This window comes from Pristiophorus japonicus, chromosome X, assembly GCF_044704955.1.
Source record: "Pristiophorus japonicus isolate sPriJap1 chromosome X, sPriJap1.hap1, whole genome shotgun sequence".
NCBI classification, from domain to species: Eukaryota; Metazoa; Chordata; class Chondrichthyes; family Pristiophoridae; genus Pristiophorus; species Pristiophorus japonicus.
In genome coordinates, this window is record NC_092010.1 from 29,889,545 (window position 1) to 29,910,208 (window position 20,664).

At 50.5% G+C, this 20,664-nt stretch overlaps 1 protein-coding gene across 1 annotated transcript in view; it reads left to right on the top strand.

The window, feature by feature from the left end:
* The window catches only part of LOC139240843 (protein lifeguard 2-like), a 58,475-nt gene that overhangs the window by 17,954 nt on the left and 19,857 nt on the right, over positions 1-20,664 (top strand). The window contains exons 2-4 of the mRNA XM_070869325.1: positions 9,894-10,071; positions 16,568-16,671; positions 19,643-19,707. Of these exons, the coding sequence (XP_070725426.1) occupies positions 9,894-10,071; positions 16,568-16,671; positions 19,643-19,707 (347 nt within the window). The remainder of the gene's footprint in view (positions 1-9,893; positions 10,072-16,567; positions 16,672-19,642; positions 19,708-20,664) is intronic.

The window sequence follows — 20,664 nt, forward strand, 5'->3', positions numbered from 1 at the left end:
GGAGACAGTCCGAATGGATGGACATTTCATCCTTGCGTCGGTGGAACGGCTTAATTTCATGTGTTTCCCCGGAACCGCCGACCAGCTCCCATTGAGGACACAGCTTTTTACTAGTGATAGCACCGAGTCCTGGCTGGTCCAGGTCCTGATCTGGCGAGCCGTGACGGGTGACCCCTCGCTCTCAAAAGCATCCATTACAAGAAGCAAGTCTGCGGGTTGTGCCATTTCCACCCCGGCGGTGGGCAATGGTAGCCGACTGAGGGCATCAGCACAGTTCTCAGTGCCTGGTCTGTGGTGGATTACATAGTCATACGCAGATAACGTTAGTGCCCATCTTTGGATGCGGGACAAAGCATTGGTGTTAATACCTTGGCTTTCTGAAAACAGCGAAATGAGCGGCTTGTGGTCGGTTTCGAGCTCGAACCGGAGCCCAAATAGGTATTGGTGCATTTTCTTAACCCCGTATACACATGCTAACGCTTCTTTCTCAACCATACTGTAGGCTCTTTCAGCCTTAGATAAGCTTCTGGACGTATATGCAACAGGTTGCAGTTTGCCTGACACATTGGCTTGCTGTAACACACAACCGACCCCGTACGAAGATGCATCACAAGCTAGTACTAAACGTTTACATGTCATACAATACAAGTAACTTGTTAGAACATAGCAGGTTTCTGGCCTTATTAAAGGCTGTCTCTTGAGATTTACCCCAAATCCAATCGTTACCCTTGCATAGCAATATATGCAAATGTGCTCCAGCAAAGTGCTCAACCCCGGTAGAAAGTTGCCAAAATAGTTGAGTCCCAGGAATGAACGCAGCTCCGTCACATTCTGTGGTCTGGGTGCATTCTTGATGGCCCCCGTCTTGGAGTCCGTGGGTCTGATGCCGTCCGCCGCAATCTTTCTCCCCAGAAATTCAACCTCTGGCGCCAGGAAAACACACTTGGAGCGTTTCAGCCTGAGTCCCACTCTGTCCAGTTGCTTTAAAACCTCTTCCAGGTTGTGCAAGTGTTTGGTGATGTTGTGGCCAGTGATCAAGATGTTGTCTTGAAACACCATGTTGCGCGGAACCGATTTCAGCAGACTCTCCATGTTCCTCTGGAAGATGGCCGCAGCCGAGCGAATCCCAAAGGGGCATCTGTGGTATATGAACAGTCCTCTGTGTGTGTTGATGTATGTCAATTTCTTTGACGGTTCAGCCAGCTCCTGTGTCATGTAGGCGGAGGTTACATCCAGCTTGGTGAACGACTTCCCCCTGCTAGTGTTGCAAACAGGTCATCTGCTTTGGGTAGTAGGTACTGGTCCTGTAACGAGACTCGGTTGATCGTTACCTTGGAGTACCCGCAGATTCTGACTGCCCCATCGCTCTTCAACACCGGCACAATTGGACTGGCCCACTCGTTGAACTCGACTGGGGATATGATCCCCTCTTGTTGAAGTCTGTACAGCTCAATCTCGACTTTCTCTTGCATCATGTATAGAACCGCTCGGGCCTTGTGATGAACGCGTTGTGCATCAGGGACCAGATGGATCTGCACTTTGGGGCCTCTGAAGTTGCCAATACCCGGCTCAAATAACGACGGGAATTTGTTTAGCACTTGGGCGCACGAGGCGTCATCCACCGAAGTCAGTGCTTTGATGTCGTCCCAGTTCCATCGGATCTTTCCTAGCCAGCTTCTGCCGAACAGCGTTGGGCCATCGCCTGGTACAATCCATCGTGGTAAATCATGCACCATTCTGTCGTACGGTACTTTCACTGCCACACTGCCGATAACCGGTATGAGCTCTTTGTTGTAAGTGCGCAGCATTGTGTGAATCGGGCTCAGTTTTGGCCTCTGTGCCTTGTTGCCCCACAGTTTCTCAAGCCTTCTGGCTCATGATTCATTGACTTGCCCCCGTGTCCAATTCCATGGAGACTGGAATGCCGTTAAGTTTAACTTTTAACATTGTCGGAGGGCTTTTGGTGGTGAAGGTGTGTACCCCATACACTTCCTCTTCAGCCTTGGGTTAAGTTGCGCCTCCAGCTCGTTCAGCGTGACCTGCACTGGATCAGTCGTCCTCTGCTGACTCCGCCACATGGTGAGTCAGAGATCGTTTGCACATTCGCTGGAGGTGCCCCGTTGTTCCACAGCCCTTGCACACATAGGGCTTGAAGCGACATTGATGGGCTCTATGACTGCCCCCACAGCGCCAACATGGTGTTAATGGATACGCATTCACGCCCCATGGCGGACTCTGAGTTACCCTCGGTCTGGCCTCTGCAGTCATGTAGGCCATGTACAGTTATGCCTGCTGCCGGCATTTTTTTATGCACCTTACTTGCCGGTGAGCTTCGATGCTGTGAAGACATCTGTTCCGTGTTGTCACTCGTGGACATGAAAGCCTGTGCTATCGTGATGGCCTTGCTCAGATCTAGGGATTCGGCAGACAGCAGTTTGCGAAGAATGACCTCGAGGCCGATTCCAAGCACGAAAAAGCCCCACAACATTTCCCCCAGATTCGAACTGTCCTGCAAGGCGTCTTGGCCTGCGACAAAGCTCGCCACGTTCTGGCCCTTGAAGCGGTGGTACGTATAAAAGCGATACCTGGCCATTAGGATGCTCTCCTTCGGCTTGAGGTGTTCCTGAACCAGCGTGCACAGCTGTGTTAGTTTTGTCCGTTGCCAGCAGATTTTTGACGAGGTCATATATCGAAGACCCACATACGGTGAGGAGAATCGTCCTGCGCTTGACCGCCTTCTCAGCCGTGTCCAGTTCATTGGCCACGAAGTACTGGTCGAGACACTCAATGAAAGCTTCCCAATCATCACCCTCAACAATTCTCTCAAGAATACCAACAGCAGCCATTACCGCATGAGAGTTCGTGATCTGTAACTCGTCGGCGATTATTGTGTTCAGAACAACTCCAAGACTATGTGTAAGGTCGAATCATTGTGACCTTGGTCTCTTTTCAATGTAACTCCAAAGTGAGGAAGCAGCATGGTGGATTACCTTTTATACCTGTTTGCACAGGTGACCCTTGGGTCTCCCACAGGTGTGCCCCCTGGTGGCAAGTCTTACACCTTGGTGAGGTTTACATGTATAACAATTTTGTACTTCAGTCTCAAGTGGGATTTGAACCCACAACCTTCTGACTCGGGTGAGTGTGCTACCCACTGAGCCACAGCTGACACTTCATATAATTACGTTATCGGACTGACATCCAGTTTCGAAAGCTTTTAATACTGTGGATGCTAGAAATGCCTGTACGGTCATTGATATTGACCCACAGTCCCTCCTGTACCCTCACTGATAGATACTGACCCACAGTCCCTCCTGTACCCTCACTGATAGATACTGACCCACAGTCCCTCCTGTACCCTCACTGATAGATACTGACCCACGCACTCCCTCCTGTACCCTCACTGATAGATACTGACCCATACAGTCCCTCCTGTACCATCACTTTGTAAGCTCAAACCATTGTGACCTTGGTCTCTTTAATGGAACTCCAGCATGGTGGACTGCCTTTTGTACCTGCTTGCTCAGGGTGCACAGGTGTGCCCCCTGGTGGCAAGTCTTACATATTGGTAATGTTTACATACATAACATCACTCTTTTTCCCCCCCCCCCCCCCGCCCCACAAAGTCTCATGTACAAGTTATTTACAAGTTGAGGCGATCCGGGGCTCTGCGTTCCCGGGTTGATCGCCTGAGTTGAAGTCCTGGCATGGGTGTGTCGGTCAGATCATTGCTGCACTGTGGTGTGGTTGGTCTGATTGGACTGTCGGGCAAGGTGGGTTCATCCTCGTGGTTGACCGCGAGGTCGATTGCTGGTTGGGTGTGTGTGGGTGGATCATTGATGGTAATGTCCTCTTCAAACTATTCTTGGTTGTCAGTGAACCAGAGTTTGGTCTGATCCAAGTGCTTTCTGCACATTTGTCCATTCAAAAGTTTGACAACAAACCCCCTATTCCCCTCCTTGACTAACACAGTGCCAGCAACCCATTTGTGACCATGACCATAATTGAGAACAAACACAGGGTCATTGACCTCCATGTCACGTGATACAGCCGCGCGATCGTGGTACATGTTATGCTGGTGCCTCCGGGTTTCTACATGATCATTGAGATCCGGGTGGACTAAGGAGAGCCTGGTTTTGAGTGCTCTCTTCATTAGCAAACCTGCAGGGGGAACCCTGATAAGCGAGTGGGGTTGCGTGCGGTAGCTGAGCAGAATCCGAGATGACCGGGTCTGCAGGGAACTGTCCGTCACGCGTTTCAAGCTCTGCTTGATGGTTTGGACTGCCCGTTCCACTTGACTGTTGCATGCGGGCTTAAACGGCACAGATCTGACATGCTTAATGCCATTGCGGGTCATGAACTCGTTGAATTCCGAGCTGGTGAAGCATGGTCCATTGTCACTAACAAGGACTTTGGGCAAACCATGTGTGGAGAACATGACCCGGGGGCTTTCAATGGTGGCAGTGGACGTACATGACATTATTATACATTCAATCCATTTAGAGTAAGCGTCCACTGCTACTAGAAACATCTTTCCGAGAAAAGGGGCCAGTGAAATCTACGTGGACCCTGGACCACGGTTTCGAGGGCCATGACCATAGACTCAGTGGGACCTCCCTTGGGGTGTTGCTCAACTGTGAGCAAGTGTTACATTGGTGTACGCATGTCTCCAATTCCGAGTCAATGCCGGGCCACCAAATGTGCGACCTGGCGATAGCCTTCATCATGACTATGCCTGGGTGGGTACTGTGTAGGTCGCATATAAACGTTTCCCTGCCATTTTTTGGCAAAACCACGCGATTCCTCCATAGGAGACAGTCCGAATGGATGGAGAATTCATCCTTGCGTCGGTGGAACGGCTTAATTTCATGTGTTTCCCCGGAACCGCCGACCAGCTCCCATTGAGGACACAGCTTTTTACTAGTGATAGCACCGAGTCCTGGCTGGTCCAGGTCCTGATCTGGCAAGCCGTGACGGGTGACCCCTCGCTCTCAAAAGCATCCATTACAAGAAGCAAGTCTGCGGGTTGTGCCATTTCCACCCCGGCGGTGGGCAATGGTAGCCGACTGAGGGCATCAGCACAGTTCTCAGTGCCTGGTCTGTGGTGGATTACATAGTCATACGCAGATAACGTTAGTGCCCATCTTTGGATGCGGGACAAAGCATTGGTGTTAATACCTTTGCTTTCTGAAAACAGCGAAATGAGCGGCTTGTGGTCGGTTTCGAGCTCGAACCGGAGCCCAAATAGGTATTGGTGAATTTTCTTAACCCCGTATACACATGCTAACGCTTCTTTCTCAACCATACTGTAGGCTCTTTCAGCCTTAGATAAGCTTCTGGACGCATATGCAACCGGTTGCAGTTTGCCTGACACATTGACTTGCTGTAACACACAACTGACCCCGTACGAAGATGCATCACAAGCTGGTACTAAACGTTTACATGTCATACAATACAAGTAACTTGTTAGAACATAGCAGGTTTCTGGCCTTATTAAAGGCTGTCTCTTGAGATTTACCCCAAATCCAATCGTTACCCTTGCGTAGCAATATATGCAAATGTGCTCCAGCAAAGTGCTCAACCCCGGTAGAAAGTTGCCAAAATAGTTGAGTCCCAGGAATGAACGCAGCTCCGTCACATTCTGTGGTCTGGGTGCATTCTTGATGGCCCCCATCTTGGAGTCCGTGGGTCTGATGCCGTCCGCCGCAATCTTTCTCCCCAGAAATTCAACCTCTGGCGCCAGGAAAACACACTTGGAGCGTTTCAGCCTGAGTCCCACTCTGTCCAGTTGCTTTAAAACCTCTTCCAGGTTGTGCAAGTGTTTGGTGATGTTGTGGCCAGTGATCAAGATGTTGTCTTGAAACACCATGTTGCGCGGAACCGATTTCAGCAGACTCTCCATTTTCCTCTGGAAGATGGCCGCAGCCGAGCGAATCCCAAAGGGGCATCTGTGGTATATGAACAGTCCTCTGTGTGTGTTGATGTATGTCAATTTCTTTGACGGTTCAGCCAGCTCCTGTGTCATGTAGGCGGAGGTTACATCCAGCTTGGTGAACGACTTCCCCCTGCTAGTGTTGCAAACAGGTCATCTGCTTTGGGTAGTAGGTACTGGTCCTGTAACGAGACTCGGTTGATCGTTACCTTGGAGTACCCGCAGATTCTGACCGTCCCATCGCTCTTCAACACCGGCACAATTGGACTGGCCCACTCGTTGAACTCGATTGGGGATATGATCCCCTCTTGTTGAAGTCTGTACAGCTCAACCTCGACTTTCTCTTGCATCATGTATAGAACCGCTCGGGCCTTGTGATGAACGCGTTGTGCATCAGGGACCAGATGGATCTGCACTTTGGGGCCTGTGAAGTTGCCAATGCCTGGCTCAAATAACGACGGGAATTTGTTTAGCACTTGGGCGCACGAGGCGTCATCCTCTGAAGTCAGTGCTTTGATGTCGTCCCAGTTCCATCGGATCTTTCCTAGCCAGCTTCTGCCGAACAGCGTTGGGCCATCGCCTGGTACAATCCATCGTGGTAAATCATGCACCATTCTGTCGTACGGTACTTTCACTGCCACACTGCCGATAACCGGTATGAGCTCTTTGGTGTAAGTGCGCAGCATTGTGTGAATCGGGCTCAGTTTTGGCCTCTGTGCCTTGTTGCCCCACAGTTTCTCAAAAGCCTTCTGGCTCATGATTCATTGACTTGCCCCCGTGTCCAATTCCATGGAGACTGGAATGCCGTTAAGTTTAACTTTTAACATTGTCGGAGGGCTTTTGGTGGTGAAGGTGTGTACCCCATACACTTGCTCTTCATCCTCGGGTTAAGTTGCGCCTCCAGCTCGTTCAGCGTGACCTGCACTGGATCGGTCGTCCTCTGCTGACTCCGCCACGTGGTGAGTCAGAGATCGTTTGCACATTCGCTGGAGGTGCCCCGTTGTTCCACAGCCCTTGCACACATAGGGCTTGAAGCGACATTGATGGGCTCTATGACTGCCCCCACAGCGCCAACATGGTGTTAATGGATACGCATTCACGCCCCATGGCGGACTCTGAGTTACCCTCGGCCTGGCCTCTGCAGTCATGTAGGCCATGTACAGTTATGCCTGCTGCCGGCATTTTTTTATGCACCTTACTTGCCGGTGAGCTTCGATGCTGTGAAGACATCTGTTCCGTGTTGTCACTCGTGGACATGAAAGCCTGTGCTATCGTGATGGCCTTGCTCAGATCTAGGGATTCGGCAGACAGCAGTTTGCGAAGAATGACCTCGAGGCCGATTCCAAGCACGAAAAAGCCCCACAACATTTCCCCCAGATTCGAACTGTCCTGCAAGGCGTCTTGGCCTGCGACAAAGCTCGCCACGTTCTGGCCCTTGAAGCGGTGGTACGTATAAAAGCGATACCTGGCCATTAGGATGCTCTCCTTCGGCTTGAGGTGTTCCTGAACCAGCGTGCACAGCTGTGTTAGTTTTGTCCGTTGCCAGCAGATTTTTGACGAGGTCATATATCGAAGACCCACATACGGTGAGGAGAATCGTCCTGCGCTTGACCGCCTTCTCAGCCGTGTCCAGTTCATTGGCCACAAAGTACTGGTCGAGACGCTCAATGAAAGCTTCCCAATCATCACCCTCAACAATTCTCTCAAGAATACCAACAGCAGCCATTACCGCATGAGAGTTCGTGATCTGTAACTCGTCGGCGATTATTGTGTTCAGAACAACTCCAAGACTATGTGTAAGGTCGAATCATTGTGACCTTGGTCTCTTTTCAATGTAACTCCAAAGTGAGGAAGCAGCATGGTGGATTACCTTTTATACCTGTTTGCACAGGTGACCCTTGGGTCTCCCACAGGTGTGCCCCCTGGTGGCAAGTCTTACACCTTGGTGAGGTTTACATGTATAACAATTTTGTACTTCAGTCTCAAGTGGGATTTGAACCCACAACCTTCTGACTCGGGTGAGTGTGCTACCCACTGAGCCACAGCTGACACTTCATATAATTACGTTATCGGACCGACATCCAGTTTCGAAAGCTTTTAATACTGTGGATGCTAGAAATGCCTGTACGGTCATTGATATTGACCCACAGTCCCTTCTGTACCCTCACTGATAGATACTGACCCACAGTCCCTCCTGTACCCTCACTGATAGATACTGACCCACACAGTCCCACCTGTACCCTCACTGATAGATACTGACCCACAGTCCCTCCTGTACCCTCACTGATAGATACTGACCCACAGTCCCTCCTGTACCCTCACTGATCGATACTGACCCACAGAAGGAGAGGGGGAGAGGGTAAGGAGGGGAATTGCAAAGTTTCGGGCACAGGCAGCTGAATGCACGGCCGTCAAAGGTGGAATGATGGAAATCGCGGGTGCCCAAGAGGCCAGGATTGGACGAGCGCAGATATCTCTGAAAGTTCATGGTTTCCAATTGCGCATTTTGTTCATTTGACACCTTATTCATTGGTGAAACCTCTTGAGGGACCTTCCGAAGAGGTAGAAGGGTTTAATATGCAGCAGTAGGTTATGTGAGCAGCAACTTTCCTCTTCTGCGAAATGTGAGCTTCCATTTTGAAATTCCCTTCAGCAGCAACGTAAGCAACCAGTGATGGCGTGGGTTTTAGTGAATGATGTAGGCTGGCATGTTGTTTACGGGATAATTCATGGGCTAGTGTGGGGGTTAGATACTGGGCTGGTGTGAGGGTTAGATACTGGGTCGTGGGCTGATGTGGGGGTTAGATACTGGGCTGGTGTGGGGGTTAGATACTGGGTCGTGGGCTGGTGTGGGGCTTATCTACTGGGGTGTGGGGCTTATATACTGGGCCGTGGGCTGGTGGGCTTATATACTGAGCCATGGGCTGGTGTGGGGGTTATATACTGGGTTGTGGTCTGGTGTGGGGGTTATATACTCGGCCGTGGGCTGGTGTGGGGGCTATATACTGTGATGGTGTGGGGCTTATATACTGGGTCGTGGGCTGGTGTAGGGGTTATATACTGGGCCGTGGGCTGGTGTGGGGGTTATATACTGGGTCGTGGGCCGGTGTGGGGGTTATATACTGGGCCGGTGTGGGGGTTATATACTGTGCCGGTGTGGGGATTATATACTGGGTCGTGGGCTGGTGTCGGGGTTATATACTCGGCCATGGGCTGGTGTGGGGCTTATATACTGAGGCGTGGGCTGGTGTGGGGGTTATATACTGGGCTGATGGGGTTATATACTGGGCTGTGGGCTGGTGTGGGGGTTATATACTGGGTTGTGGTCTGGTGTGGGGGTTATATACTCGGCCGTGGGCTGGTGTGGGGGCTATATACTGTGATGGTGTGGGGCTTATATACTGGGTCGTGGGCTGGTGTAGGGGTTATATACTGGGTTGTGGGCTGGTGTGTGGCTTATATACTGGGTTGTGGGCTGGTGTGGGGCTTATATACTGGGCCGTGGGCTGGTGTGGGGGTTAGATACTGGGCAACTTGTCAAGGTGAGTGGGTTATATACTTGGTAACTTGTCGAGGTGAGTGGGTTATATACTTGGTAACTTGTAGAGGTGAGTATGTGACAAATGAAGGTGACCCCTCAAAGAATCCATGTAAAATCATTAGCCGATTCATTCTTTGGGTGATAATCCCAGTGGTTGTGCTGGGACAGCTCCTGATGCTGCTCTGCGGGACTGACCCCACTGGAGTTTGCGGGGTCAGTGGTAGGTGTTCCTGCCAATTCGGGTGGTTCGCTGGTGCCCACCTGGACATGCCAGTGCCCGCCTGCCAGTGGGCGGCAGGGTTGTCCACCCTTGAAGAGAAGGAGAAATTCATTTTTGCCACTTGTCCTGTGTCGCTGTAAGCGTCTTCCTCCGGACAATACAGCAGTGGTGTGACGTACATTGTCTTTGTCTGTTTGCAGCTGTTTGCCGCGAACAAAACCCCAAATCCAGAAGGTGAACAGGGAGGCCCTGAGAAAAGAGAGCCCATGTCAGCGTCGGCTGCTCCCCCCACTTATGAGGAGGCGACTGCGGGGGCCAAGAATAATAGCCCGTCACCATCAGCACCCATGCACCCTAGCTGGGCCTACGTGGATCCCAGTGAGTAGAACCTTTCACAAATCATTGAGCGATTGCTATCGGATGCTCGTTTGTCGTTTTGTATTGTCATGCTCCTGGTTTGCTTGCTTTCTTCTCCTCGTGCGTTAGGTCTCCAAGTGGTGAGCACCACGGCCTGGCTGAGAGTGCAGATCTGGGGCCTTCTCTGGGGGCCTACTCACAGGCCTCTGCTCTTCTGTAAGCCTGTTCATAGAACTTTAGAATCATAGAAGTTTACAGCACGGAAGGAGGCCATTCGGCCCATTGTGTCCGTGCCGGCCGACCAAGAGCTACCCAACCTAATCCCACTTTCCAGCTCTCGGTCCGTAGCCCTGTAGGTTACGGCACTTCAGGTGCACATCCAAGTACTTTTTAAATGTGGTGACGGTTTCTGCCTCTACCACCCTTTCAGGCAGTGAGTTCCAGACCCCCCACCACCCTCTGGGTGAAAACGTTTTTCCCTCAAATCCCCTCTTAAACCTTCTACCAATTACTTTAAATCTATGCCCCCTGGGTTGTTGACCCCTCTGCTGAAGGAAATAGGTCTGTCCTATCCACTCTATATAGGCCCCTCATAATTTTATATAAGCCTCAATTGGTTCTCCCCTCAGCCTCCTCTGTTCCAAGGAAAACCAGCCTGGCCGATCCAATCTCTCCTCATAGCTAAGACTCTCCAGTCCTGGCAACATCCTCGTAAATCTCCTCTGTACCCTCTCCAGTGCAATCACGTCCTTCCTGTAATGTGGTGACCAGAACTGCACGCAGTACTCCAGCTGTAGCCTAACTAGTGTTTTATACAGTTCAAGCATAAACCCCTGCTCTTGTATTCTATGCCTCGGCTAATAAAGGCAAGTATTCTGTATGCCGCCTTAATCACCTTATCCACCTGGCCTGCTACCTTCAGGGATCTGTGGACCTGCACTCCAAGGTCCCTTTGTTCATCTACACTTCTCAGTGTCCTACCATTTAATGTTGCTAGCAGGCTCCCTTGCACGAGTTAGCTGGCATGACTTGGACACTTGGATTTGTTTTTACTCCTTGTGCAGGGATAGCAGCCGGAGTCTGCTCAGACCCTTCCCCCCCCCCGGGGTTTCTGCTCCACCTCTGCCCAAGTTATACTGGCCGAGTGGGGACTGGCTCTGAGGGGACTTTGCTCCCAGTGTCCACGGAGCTTCCTGCTGGAAGCCTATCTGGTGGTCATGTGCGCGATCAGCAGGGGACCAGGATTAGCAGCGCACAGGGCGCCCATCTGTCATTGCATCTTAAACCCGGTTTCTTTACTCTGTGCAATGAATTGCCTGTCAGCTTTAAGCGCAACAGATTACACTGCGGGTGATGCTCAAGTCCAGGTCATTGCCACGGCAACCTGTCTTGCAAGACACTTCATGTCAGTTTACAACACTCACTGACTGACTGACTGCAAGTGTGAGCCAGGGAACAACATTAGCAGAGGTCGGGGGCCAGAAGCAAGCTGCATATCCACCTGTTTGAGTAGGCTGGTTTGTGCCACAAAGAAGACAGACTTGCATTTCTATAGCGCCTTTCACGACCACCGGACGTCTCAAAGCGCTTTACAGCCAATGAAGTACTTTTTGGCGTGTAGTCACTTGTAATGTAGGAAACTCAGCAGCCAATTTGCGCACAGCAAGCTCCCACAGACAGCAATGTGATAATGACCAGATAACCTGTTTTTGTGAAGTTGATTGAGGGATAAATATTGGCCCCAGGACACCGGGGAGAACTCCCCTGCTCTTTGAATAGCACTGTGGGATCTTTTCCGTCCACCTGAGAGCAGAAGGGGCCTCTGTTTAACATGGAGAAGCTCGGAGGAAGTGTACCCCCACTAGCCTTCCAACTCCCATCCTTGAACCCATCCAAAACTCGGCAGCCCATGTCCTAACTCGCACCCAGTCTCACTCACCCATCACCCCCTGTGCTCGCTGACCCGTGTCCTTGCTCGCTGACCCGTGTCCTAATCGCACCGAGTCCCGCTCACCCATCACCCGCTGTGCTCACTGCCCCGTGTCCTAACTCGCACCAGTCCCGCTCACCCATCACCCCCTGTGCCCCATGTCCTAACTCGCACCGAGTCCCGCTCACCCATCACCCCCTGTGCTCGCTGACCCGTGTCCTAACTCGCACCAATCCCGCTCACCCATCACCCTCTGTGCTTGGTGCGAGTTAGGACACTGGGCAGCAAGTCCCGCTCACCTATTGGCTCCCGGTAAAGCAACATCTCTCTTTCTTTTTTTAAAAATAAATAAAAAATAAAATTCTTATCCTTGTTTTCAAATCCCTCCCTATCTCTGTAATCTCCTTCAGCCCCACAACTCTGAGATCGCTGTGCTTCTGGCCTCTTGAGAATCCCTGATTATAATCACTCAACAATTGGTAGCCGTGCCTTCTGTTGCCTAGGCCCCAAGCTCTGGAACTCCCTGCCCCTCTCTCCTTTTCAAGATGCTCCTTTTAAAACCTACCTCTTTGATCAAGCTTTTGGTCGCCTGCCCTAATCTCTCCTTCTGTGGCTTGGTGTCAAATTTTGTTTGATAACGCCCCTGTGAGGTGCCTTGGGATGTTTTACTATGTTAAAGGCACTATATAAATACAAGTTATTGAGGAATAAGGAACCACAGTTCTATTACCAATGTTACGAGTTGGCACTGAGCTGTGAAGTATCCCCAGACCTGCTCAAAAATAAATTCTGCACATGATGCACTGTGATCCTGTTCTTTGCCACACGGTGGCATTGCAACCATTTTTGGCAACAAATGTTACTCGTGTAGTAGCGATTGGCAGCCACTGAGGGGGCGCTGTGAAACGTTCCCCTGCTATGTGAACGGTAATTGCTGTCGAGACTCTCTTTTACCGCAGTGTGGCTCTCCAATGAGCTTTAATACTGGAGTACATTGGCCCGGAATTTGCGGTCTAGCTGATGGTGAACTGGCAGCGTTTGCCGTTATCCCGCCTTTGAAACTGACCGCAACGTCGGGATTTGGTGCGTGCGGACATCCTGACGGTCCGGTCTGTCATTCACTGGCCCAACGCTAGCTGCGTTGGGCCCCCCCCAGCCTCCTGCTCTAGCGTCGGCAATCTGTGAAAATTTAAATTTTTCCGAAACTTTAATTTAAAAAAAAAAAAATATCCTCTCCCATTTGTCCATCTCTATTTCAGCTTTGCCATTTCCCCATGCGAGAGCCCCAATCGTTGTCTTGCGCTCTCTAACATTTTTAAGAAGCTGGAATTTGAAGAGCTTGCCCACTTCCTGGTTTGCGGTCCGTGAGAATTCTGCCTTTTGATTGGCTGCTCAGTCAGCCTGATGCCGTCACGGCAGCTCGCGCTGGGGGATCCCCACTAACCTCCGTTGATTTGAATGCCACGGGGAGTGTCCACCCGGGGCCAACACCTTTGCCTCGCTGCTGACCACAGATTCCGGGCCAAAGGATGTGCCCCTCAGCCTGTATCACTGAACCCGATTTAACTGCCGTGTGTGGGAGCTTGCTGTGCCGAGATTGGCCACTGCGTTTCCCACATTACAACAGTGACTGCACTCCAAACGTACTTAATTGGCTGTAAAGTGCTTTGGGACGTCCGGTGGTCATGAAAGGCGCTATAGAAATGCAAGTTTGTTTTCAGTTTCTTTCACATGTGGCATTGAATGTGAATTCATTTCCCAGTTATTGCCAGAAGGAAAACTGGGAGATTTACAACTGGTTCCAGATGGATATCCAGGGCTGTTGTGATGTCTTGAAAGGATTATAAAGAAAGAAAGACTTGCATTTATATAGCGCCTTTCACAGACTTCTCAAAGCGCTTTACAGCCAATGAAGTATAGTCACGGTTGTAATGTGGGAAACGCGGCAGCTAATTTGTGCACAGCAAGCACCCATAAACAGCAATGTGATAATGACCAGACAATCTATTTTAGTGATGTTGATTGATGAATAAATATTGCCCAGGACACAGGGGAGAACTCCCCTGCTCTTCTTCAGAATAGTGCCGTGGGATCTTTTACGTCCACCCAAGAGAGCAGACGGGGCCTCGGTTTAACGTCGCACCTGAAAGACGGCACCTCTGACAGTGCAGCGCTCCCTCAGCACTGCGCTGGAGCGTCAGCCTGGATTTTTGTGCTCCAGTCCCTAGAGTGGGACTTGAACCCACAACCTTCTGACTCCGAGGCGAGGGTGCTGCCCACTGAGCCACGGCTGCCACTGACGACCACAATCAGTCTGCTGGGGCTCTTGTGGCAGAAAGCATGTCCTCAGCCAGTCCCTGCACCAGCAGGAGCACATTATGATGGTGAATGAAGTGTTGAGTAAGTGATAGATCCTTGTAGTTGACACAATGAAAGGGATTGTCAGTGGGTTAGAAAGGTGCCAGAGCTAAGGTATGCGACTAATTGTACAGCTCTTTCAAACATACACGATGAGCCAAATGGCTTCTTCCTGTGCTGTAACATTCGATCATGTCGTGTTTGAGCTATTAATGAGTCAGTAGTAAAATATTGGGGACACTGGTTTACAGATAGCTGCAGTTACCGATCTTCCTCACGTGGGCTTCTTGGGAGTTGTGTGCTGATCATGGGTCTTTTGGCATAATTATGGCCATTGGTATAGTAGGCTCAGGTTGGCCATGGAGGTGGGGAGCAGATTTTGAGCGCGGTGGACTATCCGACCTTTTCTGGGGATGTGATTGGGTTGGGGTCTATGTTCCCTTTAAACTGCTTGGCCGCACAGTGCATTGAACCTCCTGCGCAGCCGGCTCACCGGAGTTTAAATGCAAATATTGCGCATGCGCACGTTTTTGAATGGGTGGCGTGGTCCCACCATAAAATGAGAGGGAACGTTGGTTGGGTTCCTGCGACCAGGAGGGAGGGTACGGTACGGCAGCACAGTGGTGGTTATGTTAGCAATGTGGTTATATTGAAGGACCAGTAATCCAGGCCTTGATGAATAATCCAGAGACATGAGTTCAAATCCCACCACGGCAGCTGGGGAATTTAAATTCAGTTAATTAAATAACTCAGTAAAGATGACCACGGAACTATGGGATTGTCGTAAAAGCGCATCTGGTTCACTGATTTCCTTAAGGGAAGGAAATCTGACGTCCTTACCCGGTCTGGCTGATATGTGACTCCAGACCCACAGCAATGTGGTTAACTCTTAACTGCCCTCTGAAATGGCCGAGCGAGACACTGCGACAAAGTCAACACTGGGAGCACCTTCACCACACGGACTGCAGCGGTTCAAGAAGGCGGCTCACCACCACCACCTTCTCAAGGGCAATTAGGGATGGGCAATAAATGCCAGCCTTGTCGGCGACGCCCACATCCCAGGAATGAATTTTTTAAAAAATAAATAAAACTTATGGGAGAGAGATTTGGGAACGAGCCCTCGCAATTGCCACATGTAGTAAAATGCAAAATATTAAACTCACTGATACTAAACGTGGCACATCTCCCTCTCCTTTCCTGGTGAAATACTGGAGAGCATCCAGCCAGGCTGGCCTGCTCCTACTCATTGTACTTGTGATTTGGTGGTGTATGTCTTGCTCCCAGGATCCCTCTTGGCTTTTAAACAGGTTAACACCCATCTTAAAATAACGGAAATTTGTGCAAACATGTTATATGGGCGTATTTAAAAATTGTTCGCAGAGAGCATCAAACGCAAAGGTGGTACAAAGCAGATGTTCTGTTCCCCAGCTTACTTCACCCAAAATGTTAAATGTTGTTTAGAAGGCAGATTGGACTGTAGAAAGAACGACTTGCATTTATATAGCGCCGTTCACAACTACTGGATGTCTCAAAGCACTTTGCAGTCAATGAAGTACTTTTGGAGTGCAGTCACTGTTGTAATGTGGGAAACGCAGCAGCCAATTTGTGCGCAGCAAGCTCCCACAAACAGCGATGTAATAATTATGTATTAATGCTTTGGGGGGGGGGGGGTCACCGGACACCAGAGGGCGCTGCAGTCGGAGGTCATCGGGCTGTACGCATGTGTGCTTGGTCATCTGTATATAAGTCGTGTGTCTTTGTCACACAGGCACTCTTGGGCTGGAATAAAGATGGATCAGGTTGCACCTGAGTGAGTTTACAGTAACCAGACTCTTGAGTCATTACAATAATGACCCAGATCATCTGTTTTTGTGATGTTGATTGAGGGATAAATATTTAGTCCCAGGACACCAGGGAGAACTCCTCTGCTCCTCTTCGAAATAGTGCCGTGGGATTTTTTACATCCACCTGAGAGAGCAGACGGGGCCTCAGTTTGACATCACATCCGAAAGACGGCACCTCCAACAGTGCGGCACTCCCTCAGCACTGCACTGAGAGTGTCAGCCTAGATTTATGTGCTCAAGTCCCTGGAGTGGGACTTGAACCCACAACCTTCTGACTGAGGTGAGAGTGTTACCCACTGAGCCACAGCTGACATGTTGGCAGTCTTGTTTTGTGAAGGTGTTTCTCCTGGACTGATGGGTGTTTTCCATATCTCCCTTTCCTTAGATCGCAGCCCGAGTTATGGAAGCGGCGGCTTTTCTGGCGAGAGTGAGATGTTTTCATCGTTCAGCTGGGACGATAAGCATGTCCGCCGGGTCTTCATCAGAAAGGTAATTAGCTACACAGCAGAGCCAGAGTCTGCACTGCAGGGAGCAATGTCACATGCAGCAACAACACAACCATGTCTGTGTTGTCTTTTTTTCTCATCTTCTTTCTTGTCGTTACTTTTACTCTCCTGTTTTCTTTCTTTTCCCTTTCTTTCCCCTTGCACAGTTCGTTGTTCCTCCTCCCCATCCCCCAGGAAATAATCAAAAAGGCTAATGGAATGCTGGCCTTTATATCTAGGTGACTAGAATACAAGGGGGTAGAAGCTATGCTGCAGCTGTACAAAGCCCTGGTTAGACCACACCTGGAGCACTGTGAGCAGTCTGGACACCACACCTTAGGGAGGGTATATTGGTCTTGGAGCGAGTGCAGCGTAGGTTTACCAGAATGATATCCGACTTCAAGGGTTAAGTTACGAGGAGAGATTACACAAACTAGGGTTGTATTCCCTGGAATTTAGACGGTTAAGGGGTGATCTGATGGAAGTTTTCAGGATATTAAGGGGAACCGACAGGGTAGATAGAGAGAAACGATTTCTGCTGGTTGGGGAGTCTAGGACTAGGAGGCAGAGTCTAAACATTAGAGCCAGACCTTTCAGGAGTGAAATTAGGAAACACTTCTACACAAAGGGTGGTAGGGGTTTGGAACTCTCTTCTGCAAACGGCAATAGATGCCAGGTCAATTGTTAATTTTAACTCTGAGATTGATAGCTTTCTGCTAACCAAAGGTATTAAGGGATATGGGCCAAAGGCAGGTATATGGAGTTAGGTCACAGATCAGCCATGATCTCATTGAATGGCAGAACAGGCTCGAGGGGCTGAATGGCCTCCCCTTCCTATCCCCCTCCCCTTTCTATTTGTGTTTAATTTCACAGATGCAGTAGGGTGGGAGGAGGCTCATGTGGAGCATAAACACCAGCACGGAACAGTGGAACCGAATGGCCTGTTTCTGTGCTGTACATTCTACGCAATGTCATTTCCTTAGTTTGCTTTTTGCACATTTCCCACGGCAAGCAAACTAAAGCTGGGTTCGTGGTCGAATGGAGATGGCAGCTGAGCGCGGGCAAATCACTCACGCCCAAAACCCCTTGATCTTTTGCAACCGTCTCTCGATCCCTCCGCCCGAACGCAACTCCGCCCATAAAACTGGCCCCATCCCCATGTTACAGAGCCTCATGTACGAGTTTCCTACAGTTGTACAAGTTTTCTACTATTGCACTTGCTCAGAGGCTCTCTTCAAATTGCGACCAGATTTTCAGGTGCACCAGGATACAAAATCATTGCTCTGTTTTATTTAATAATCATTCACGGGATGTGGGCATCGCTGGGAAGACCAGCATTTAGGCCCATCCCTAATTGCCCTTGAGAAGGTGGTGGTTATGTATGCACCAGTGAGCATGCTCACAGGTTTGTTGCGTTGGGAGTGGCTTAGCCAGTCACGTGATGTTCACGAGACTCAATAAAACCCCAGCCAGTTGGGTTTGGGGGATCCACCAATGCTCAACCACCTGCCTCATTGTGGATCCCCCGAACCCAATTGAGTCTTGTGAACTTCATGTGACTGGCTAAGCCACTCCCAACTCAACAGCTCTAACTCTTTTTGGAGTTCACCTGCAAAACATAAAACATTAAACGGTGCCACCCGACCTGGGTGACACTCCAGACATTTACTTCCCCCCCCCCCCCCCTTTTTTTTTGTTTTTTTTTGTGTTTTTCTTTTTTTTTTTTTTTTTTTTGGGCACTAAAATCACAATTTTCCCCAGTGCCCCCTAATAAAAGGGAAGGGGGACACTAAAAGCACCGGCAATTAAAACAAATTAAACTTAAAAATGTAAAATCAAATTAAAATTTGGTTGCCGGGCGTGATGATGCACTCCAGTCCCTCCGGTGCCCACCTCTCGCGGAAGGCCGCGAGCGTACCGGTGGACACCGCGTGCTCCATCTCCAAGGACACCCTGGACCGGATGTAAGAGCGGAAGAGAGGCAGGCAGTCAGGTTGAACGACCCCCTCGACCGCCCGCTGTCTGGACCGGCTGATGGCACCCTTGGCCGTGCCCAGGAGCAGTCCTACGAGGAGGCCTTCGGACCTACCCGCTCCCCTCCGCACAGGGTGCCCAAAGATCAGGAGAGTGGGACTGAAGTGCAGCCAGAATTTCAGGAGTAGCCCCTTCAAATAATAGAACAGGGGCTGCAACCTCGTGCACTCAATAAAAACATGGAACACGGACTCCTCCAGACCGCAGAAATTGCAGGCGGCCTGGGAGTCCGTGAACCGGCTTAAAAATTTGTTGCACGGCACTGCTCCGTGCACCACCCTCCAGGCCAAGTCCCCGATGAATAGTGGGAGGACCCCTGCGTAGAGTGCCCTCCATCGGGGACCCCCGCCTCCTCCGGACGGCAAGATGGTACGCCATGGCGTGTCCGGACGGCCGGCGAGGATGGCAAAGTTGAGGGTGTGCAGGAGCAGCCCGTACAGGAAATCCCTCCGCGCGGAACTGAAAGGCACGGAGGGGGTTTCCCCGAGGCGGCTCAAGTTGTGAGGCGCCGGCCCCCGAGGGAGGTTCCGGGGTTTGGCGCCGATGAGGAATTCCGTCCGGATGGGGGTCAGTTCGGACGGGATCTCCCCACGTGCTTGAGCCTCCTCGATGCACCTAACGGAGTCAGGGCCCAGAGCTGTTCTCAACAGCTCTAAACATGTGAGCATCCTCGCAGGTGCATACATTACAGTGGTGAGCCCCCTTCTTGAACCGCTGCAGTCCATGACAACTGAGTGTCTCGCTGGGCCATTTCAGAGGGCAGTTAAGAGTCAATCACATTGCTGTGGGTCTGGAGTCACACATTGGCCAGACCGGGTCAGGGCAACATTTCCTTCCCTAAAGGACATTCGTGAACCAGATAGGTTTTTCCCACAAGGCCCCTGTTTCTTGACTGGTTTTTCCTGTGCCAGTGGCTGATGACTTGCTCTTCCCTATTACAGGTCTACCTTATCCTGATGATTCAACTCTCCTTCACGGCTGGAGTTATTGCCCTGTTCACGTTCTGGTAGGAGGTTATTGTTTGTCTTCACAGTGATGGTTTTTGGTTGAGCCAGTTTGTTGAATGACTCCACTGTTATCAGTGCAATGTGACTGTGGTATATTCAAGGATCTGCTGGGGGCAATCGTGAATGAGGTGTATTTATTGTGGGTCGAATTGGCTTCTAGAGTTTTTCATTGATATTCAATTTGGTTTCTCTCCATGTTGAATTTTAATTGTTGAATTTTGGGCTCCTTGAACCGAAGGCTGTTCGCATAGGGGAATGGAACATTTTCTATTTCAGGTACCCAGTCTTATGACGAGTTGCCGAGTAGGACTTCCTCTGCCCCTCTCTGATGGTGTGGTTCAACTCCAATGACAGAAAAGTGCCCCCTATTGAATGAAAGTGGAACAATGGGCAGGCAGCTGAGCTGGCAGAGGGCAGAGCAGGATGGCATCTATCATTGGACAAGTGCCAACTCGGGCTCTGGGCCTGAAGTCGCTCGGAACCGGGCTAAGAATACCCAAGCTCATTTGGCATTGGACCGATGGAGAGCGGGGACCTTCTGTCTGGTCTGGAGTCAAAATCCAAGCTTCAGAGAGAAAGCAGTGTGTGCCACCCAGTACTTATTGGCCATACTTTTACATAGAGACCCTCCCCGTCCCTTTCCTTTTGGATTTCCTGACCGCCATATGGCGAGGGCACATACTTGACTTGCCCCCAAACCTCTGCCAATACCAGTCTACAGCTGATCGCCACAAGGTGCTTGACTCATCTCTCAACTTGGCGTAAGTGTCCCTTCACTTTTTCCCTCCCCACCATGACTTGCGGGCGGACGCTTCCGCTCTCTGCCAAGCCCCCACCTCAGCGAGAACGTGAGCTGACTGCGTGAAGCATCACTGGTATCTCTTTGCCGTCGGACACCATATCTGACACTAACTCTCGAGTTGAATTCTCCGGGGTGGGGGGGGTGGGGGGGTTTA